A 7,460-nucleotide genomic window follows, 5' to 3' on the forward strand; every position below is an offset into this window, starting at 1 on the left:
GCACAGTAAAGTACAGTTGGTCAGATACCAGGTGCTTAACTGTCCTATTTTTTCACCTTCATTCATATGATCTTCTTTAGCTCCAACTGGTGTTTCACCTAAGCAGAGTCAGCAGGGCTAGTCCCTGCTGTGGATGTCGGTCAAATGCTGCAGAAACAGGTCCACAGAAACCTGAAATTCTGCTGGCCAGCATACAGTTGGACAAAAGAGAATGCGAACAACAGTGCACCATCTGGATTACATCTGTAAATGTATCCACTTCTCCAAACAACTTTATTTTCAAAACTAGTAGCAAAACTGAGCCCCAAATGTGAATGCACAGATCTCTGTTTACCACTTAGCAGACAGTTTCCAGCTAAACTTCACAGGGGGAAACATGTATGTCTAAAATGGGATATAACCCTTGTGAGAAATCTTTTCCGTCTGGGTGTTATTTTTATTCTATGTATTTATGATAGGATTGAGTGTACTGTGGTTAACAGTGACTTCTGTTTCCAGAGTTATTCACATAGCACTGTTCATAGTCACAAAATATTTGGTAATCTGGGGGCTTTGATGCTATGGTGTGGGTTTCCTTATATCCACAGCTTTATTATGCAGTAAAAACCAACAAGAACTCTGTGCAAACAATCAGAAGCCTAAGGCTTTCAAAACAAAAAGACTTCCCTACTTTGAACTAACTGCTAGGAACCAATTAGTTTCCTGACATTTTTGAATTAGCAAGCAAGGGGGAAAACATCTCTGCAAGTCAAAAACGCACATAAAAAACCCAAGGCCATAACATCCCATAATCACACACACACACCCATCCCCAAAACTGCACTGTACTTAGCATCCTCATCTCCTGTTTGGAACAATGGGAGTTAGACATTCTAAGTCATTTTCCTCAGTTGACTTCTTCAATATTTAAAAGGATAGCTGTTCCAGCTGCACCTATCCATTCTTACCTGTGTACATATGGTCACAGTTACTAACATCTCCTTCTTCATTCTCCTTATAAACAGTAAGGGTAGTAATTTCCTTGCCCCTACCACGCTCACAAAAGCATCAGCAAACCCTGCATTAAAGAAAAGTCCCACAAAAGGAACTCACTAGAACTCAAGAAAGCTCTTGCTATGCTTTAAATGAGGCTTCTGAGAAAAATGCAGTTCTTTCCATGGCTTTAAACGTGCCACAGACATGCAATGAAAAAGGCCCTTGTGTTTCTGTGGCAGGGTTCCAGAGTTCTGCCCAAGCATTCCAAGTGGTCTGTATGCTATCAGTGCTGACTCTTCGTGCTTGATAAGGAATAGGCCACTGATGGGGATTAAGGGCCTATTGAAATGGAGAGAAAGGATGTCATTGACTTCAGGAGCACTCAGAACAGGCTTAAGTGTCCTCTCCTGACCTCTCTCAGGCCATCTGGAAAAATGGCTCATAACCTTCTCTCTCCCTGAAGACAGCAGATCCAAGTCCGGGTGGAGGGAAGTGAAAACTTGGCCATTCTCAAGTTCAGATGACTTCTTTAAATGCTATAACAGGAGGGGCTTAAAATTGGGGGGTTTGACATCCTATTTCTAGGATGTCATCATACATTTCTGCAGCGTGACACATCTGTCTGTTTCCAATGACAGGTCTCTTCAGTAAGTCTTGTACTTGCTATTATGTATTATTTTTTTAAAAAAAAACACAAAACAAACCCAAAACCACACAGTAAACCAACTGACTATCGCAGACTATGTTTTGTACTGACCCTGCTAAAAGGAGCAAGAAAGGAAGGACTACCTCACGTCCATCCCACCACAGTTCATTAAAATGATTCCTAAATGTTTTAGCCACATGTCCGAAATCCCAAAAGTTGCGCAGCATGGCTAGCTACTGGACAGAAGGGGGAGAGAGAGAGGGGGGAGGTCCTGTTGTTTTTGACAAGGCTGAAAGTATACTGAAGGACTCTGACCACAGTGCAACTGTCCTCTGCTGAAAGCGCTGATTCCACAGTACAGTTTTCCAATTCCTGTGATTTCAGTAGATAATTTTGCAACAATCTCTTCTCCACCTGGTTTTCTCCTTCTGTTTCCCCCCACCTATCCTTGACCTATCCTAGCTGCTAATTCTTATCTGCTTTAGAAACCAGAGTGACCTTTGAAAACTTCAACTGAAAGGAAGGCACATCCATACATCATCACAGTGCCAGAACGATCTCACACCTTTCAAGTGGCACCAGCTCCACCGTCCAAAACCGATCTTGAAGTCATGATTTGAAAATGCAAAATGAAATATCTACCTTACATGAGACTATGGACAACCTTAATTTACCATTGTATTCTTTACCTAGACAGGAAAAAATACCAAAGACAGCTACAGATGTTGCTTTACAAACATAAAAGCAAGAATAATTTCTCCTGCTGTGCCAAGAAGATGCAGTCTCACACAGAGATGAAAACATTACTTGTAACTGTTCTGCAAAGTGGTGGCAGAGTTCACACCAAGAATTTATTTCCCATCATTCCTCTCCTTCATTTTTACTAGGCTATCCATCAATATGTTCACAAAATTAAATCCAGCTCTGCAGAGAGGCTTCATGACTGGCCACCACTTAAAAGTATCAGTTATTGTTCCGTATCTGTTACTGTTTCTCTGATTCAATAAGAGCCCTTGCCCGGGAGGAGGGAGAAGGAGAATTAAAAAAGCAGTGCACTAACCTGTCTCCAGTTAATGGCATAATGATGTGTGCTTGGGTGGAAAACACGATAAACGATAATCTCATCTTGGGGCTTTTAAAAAAATGAAAGAGGAAAAAAAAAAACACTTTTTAGACAAATGAAATGTACAGATGCACAGCATTCCATTCACTTATTCATGCTTCATCAGTATCATAGTCCTCCAACCTCCAAAGAACATACTTTTGAACTACAAATCTAAAATGAGAGAGGAATGAAAGGATTTCTGCCCATCTACTCCTTACCCAGATGCTTTGAGAATGATGCAGTGCAATTACTATTCTTCCTAGCCTGACAAGACTCCAGATCAAGACACGTTAAGATCTCATGTGACCCAACTGAAAGTGAACTTCATAGGTCGTAACCTACCGAAGTACAGAAGGTAATGCATCCTTTTATATTTTTATGGGTACTGGTATAAAAATAAGTTGGGGACATAGACTCTGGGTACACTCTTGCTCCAGGGTGCTAGGCATGGACACATTCAAAAGTCAGTTTCCCCTATTTAAAGGCTGATCCTGACAATTGTAAATTTCAAGCTGTGCTTTTTGGTCATAAAAGAAACAGTGCCTTCTGACTGACTCATCTCTAAAAAAGCTGCATGACAAACTCTTTCAGAACAAGTATGTTTTTCATTTGGTGATATAACAGGTGTGACGCTTAAGATCAACTTCCATAAAACTACGTGGGGAAATGTCATTATGACATGCAATACTGTAAAAATTTATTTTATGAAGGAATTCAGTGTTTTTTGAGAAAGCCCACCTGTCTCTTGCAACAAGATTACAAGGAATTGTATGCAACTATATTTATCCAACTATCAGTGGAAAATGCATTAGAACTGATACTCTGAAAGCCCAAGACAGTAACTTCCCCAAGGCAAGTTGTAACAACATCTCTCCTACCTGCTTTTAGTTTTTATTCATGGCAATGTCAATATATTCAGTAATTTTATAATTCACAGTCTATGTGTATGAGCATTAATTAATCAGGTTAATGTTAGTAAAGACGCAACGCTTGTAAAGATGAATGACTGTACATTTTCAGTTCACTTCTGTTGATAAAGCAACTTAAAATTATTGACATCATGGAAATTAAGTACTGGGCTAGTATTTGCACAGAACTGCACAGATCTTGGATTTAAGATTCAGTCTTGCAGTCTGTTCATTCAGGCTCTCAATATAAAAATCTGAATGTTCTAAATTAAATTATACTCTAAACCATGGGATTATCAATCTTCTTAGTTGCTGCAAGCAGCTGCCAAACTAAAAGCAAGTACTTGCAATCACAGTCTCTGGTAATCATGTCACCACCTAATCCAGGTAAGGTAAGACTCCCCTATTTGAGATGCAACTCTCTGTGCATAATAACCTTGAAGTTACGATTTAGCTAACTTGTCTTTAGGACAACCACAAAACTATCCTCTTCACAAGACATCCTGTTTCTGTTCCCCTCTCCAAGCACTCAGACACTGTGACAAGGGAGGAGGATTGTATGAACACACCCATTGACATGATCGCCCTGCCAGGGGCAGCCCTTTCAGAACCAAAATAATCAGTATGCAGCGCTATTAGTGCAACACGCAGTTACAGGCAAGTCCAACTGCAGCGCAGACACACCATCATGAATTAATTCTTCAGGTGAAGCACCAAAGGAAACTGCTACCAATTGCGGTTCCTTGCCTTCCACCCACAACTACTCTTCAATTTAAGAAAGGGCAAAATAACTCTGTGCCCTATTCTAAAAGTGTACTGAGGCCTGAAGGCAGGACAAAGCCTCATCAGCCTTCAGGGGCACTCCAGCCCCACTGGGGAAACACAGAGGGAGATACACCGTTCAGGCTCCCACAAGAGCCCAACAGCTGTCATGCTGTGAAGGGTCTGTGCCTCATAAGGCTGAGCGCTCAGCACCCAGATGCCGAGCGAGATGCCTGCAGGTTGGACTGTCTGGCTCTGTGCCATAATTGATCCTCCTTTGGTGTTGTGAAAGGTCAGCAGAGTGGCCAGCCAACTCAATAGCTTTATTTCAGATAATGCAGCCAGACCACTACAAACTGTTGCAAAAGGGAGCATCGCTTGGCTGTAAAAAAATGATGAACTGAAAGACCTATACTGAACAAGCACCACCCTTTCAGTGGGGTAAATGTGGTTTTTTACCACTCACTGAAAAGAAGTGCTGCTCTGGTATCCACAGGCTCTTTTTCTTTTATTGTTCTAGAGCTTACAAAATAACTCTCAAAAGCTTGTGTCACCCACTTGGTTTACAGAAGATTTGCTTTTCACAAGATGAATGTAAGCAATATTTAATTATGCAAGCCTAACTGTATCCCTTTATTAGCAAGGCAAGATTTTAATTGCCCACTGCACTTCATTTTCCTTTCCAAAAACTACCACAACATCTATGTCTCTGTCTTTTGGGGACTTCCTTTGTTTTATTCTGTTTTCTCAGTGTGGTTTTTTTAAAAGCAAATTGCTGCATCACAGTAATCCTCATCAGAGTATAGTTAGCCAGTATTTACATGAGCCATTTCTGTGGCAGCAATACTTGCCAGACAATACTGCTAGCCAGTCGCAAAGTTGATTACACATATGTACAACAAAATATACCGTTAACATGGCATAATCTTTCTGTACTCTTGAGCTTGAAAGATGTTCCCTTCCTTTTGCCCTGTACCATGTATTTACATATATACAGACATGCATTCAGACTATTTTAAAGAGAGCTCTAAAAGCAATACACAAAAAGCACTTCCATCAGAAATCAGGCACGTGGCTTATGAAAGAAAAGTTTAAAAAAATCATCAAATCACGTCTGAGAGTAGTTTCAGAGATCAAGTATCTAAAGATGCATACTACCACCTTTTTACTGAGCTCCAGACATGAGAAAATGAAGTAAAAGTTTCCAGTATTTTCCAGCAATCTGGGCACTAGAAGCCAAACTCTTAACATGTTTATGAAACGTATCTACTGAGCTTATAGAAGTCTTTTCAACATATCCCAGTATTATCAATGTCACACGCAGCAAAACGCACCTCACAAATCTCTCTGTCAGCTGATTTACAAAATCAAATATTTCATGCCAGTTCTGTGCTACGCTCCCAGACCTGAAAAGAAAACAAAAGCACGTTAGTAGGCCTTATTTAAGGAAGCCCGGCAAGGAAGGGTGACCACTTCAATGAGAAACCAGACAATACAGGACTAGTTGCTCTTCTAATTATTTCAAGTTACCGCCAACCCCGGCTCACGGTGGCACTCCCCTGTGATTTTTGACACGTTTTGTCGCGCGAAGGCATTAAACAGCACCCCGACGCGTGAGGGCTCCCGCCGCCAGGCCCAGCGGCACCGGCTGCCCCTGCCCCGCTCCGGGCGCGTGCGGCCGCGCCGGCGGCACCACAACAACGCGGGCAGCAGCAGCTGCCGGGGGGAGGGGCGGCAGACGCCGCCGGGCGCTCGGGCCGCCTCAGCACCGCGCTCCCCGGTGCCCTCGGTCAGGAGCGGCGCCCTCGCCAAAATCCTCGCAAGTTTCCACGCAAGCGGGTGGGAGGGGGCGGGTGTCAAAACCACCCCGACCCACAACCCCGACGCCCCCCCCCCAAAACCCCCCGCCACAGAGAGAGCCTAAAACTTTCCTTCCCGCTGCCACACCGACCCCCGCCCGCGCCCCCCCCCTCCCCGCGCAGCGCGGCGGCGGCAGGCGGCCGTTAGCCCGGGGCGGCCGTTGGCCCGGGGCGGCCCCTCAGCCCCGCGGTGGCTCTGAGGGGTGCGCACGGCCGGAACAAAAGCCGCGCCCGGAGCAAAGCGGCGGCGGCGGCGCCGTCCCCGTCCCCCCGCGCTCCCCTTACTTGTCCAGCACGAAGTACATGTCGAAGGCGCCGTGGCACGACGGCCCCTCCGGGGCTGGGGCGGCGGCGGGCAGCAGCAGCAGCAGCAGCAGCAGCAGCAGCGGCGGCGGCGGCGCCGGGCCGCGCGGACCGAGGCGCCCCCGGGGCACGGGCCCCGCCATGGGGCCTCAGAATGGCGGGACGCGGCGGCGAGGGCAGGCGGGGGCCAGGCGCTGCCGTCCTGCCGCTCAGCGGGCGCGGGCGGTGCTGAAATGGCCGCCCCTCGCCCGTCGCCGCGGCTCGCCCGGCCCGGCCCGGCCCGACCCTCCCCGCCCGTCAGCCGCGGCGGCGGTGCCTGAGGCGGGGGCCGGGGCCGGGCGGGCTCGGCGCGCCCCTCTGCGCCTGTGTGGCGCGGCCCGCCTCCCTCACCCGCCCGGCCTCGGCGGCCACCCGCAACTTAGGCAATGGCGACCCCGCGCCGCCCCCCCGCCCCGCTCCCCCGCCGCAGGCGCCTCCCCGTCAGGCGGCGGCCTCGCCGGCGGCCCGCGGCTGACCCGGGCTTCGGGTCCCCGGCGGCCGGGTCCGGCGGGAGCCTCCCCTCGCCCTCCGCGAAGGCCCCGGCCCGGCGGCGGGGCAGGCTCCCGACGCGGAGGCCGCTTCTCGCCGTGTGGCAGCCGCTGCCGCGGGGTTGGGGCTGCGGGGGGCAGCGGCTCAGAGCCGGGCGGGGAGAGGCTACGGCCCCTGAGGTGCGAAAGGCCGCCGTGCCGCGCCGTGCCGCGGGCTGCAGCCCACCCGTGGAGTGGTCGCCGGGGGAGCGGCAGCGTCCCCTGCCCTGCCCTGCCCTGCCCTGCCCGGGTTCAGCTTGGGTTGTGCGAAGTTCGCAAGCCGGCAAGAGCTGACAGAACTGTTTGCGAGGTGCTACGTGTACGTTATTCCACGCT

General features: G+C 48.2%; 1 protein-coding gene across 1 annotated transcript in view; it reads right to left on the bottom strand.

The window, feature by feature from the left end:
- Nucleotides 1-6,992, bottom strand: part of ANTXR2 (ANTXR cell adhesion molecule 2) — a 120,385-nt gene extending 113,393 nt beyond the window's left edge. The window contains exons 1-3 of the mRNA XM_055795445.1: nucleotides 6,541-6,992; nucleotides 5,731-5,802; nucleotides 2,682-2,753 (exon numbers count right to left, since the gene is read on the bottom strand). Of these exons, the coding sequence (XP_055651420.1) occupies nucleotides 2,682-2,753; nucleotides 5,731-5,802; nucleotides 6,541-6,701 (305 nt within the window). The 5' untranslated portion in view covers nucleotides 6,702-6,992. The remainder of the gene's footprint in view (nucleotides 1-2,681; nucleotides 2,754-5,730; nucleotides 5,803-6,540) is intronic.
- Nucleotides 6,993-7,460: the final 468 nt, after the last annotated feature.

This window comes from Falco peregrinus, chromosome 2, assembly GCF_023634155.1.
Source record: "Falco peregrinus isolate bFalPer1 chromosome 2, bFalPer1.pri, whole genome shotgun sequence".
Classification (NCBI taxonomy): domain Eukaryota; kingdom Metazoa; phylum Chordata; class Aves; order Falconiformes; family Falconidae; genus Falco; species Falco peregrinus.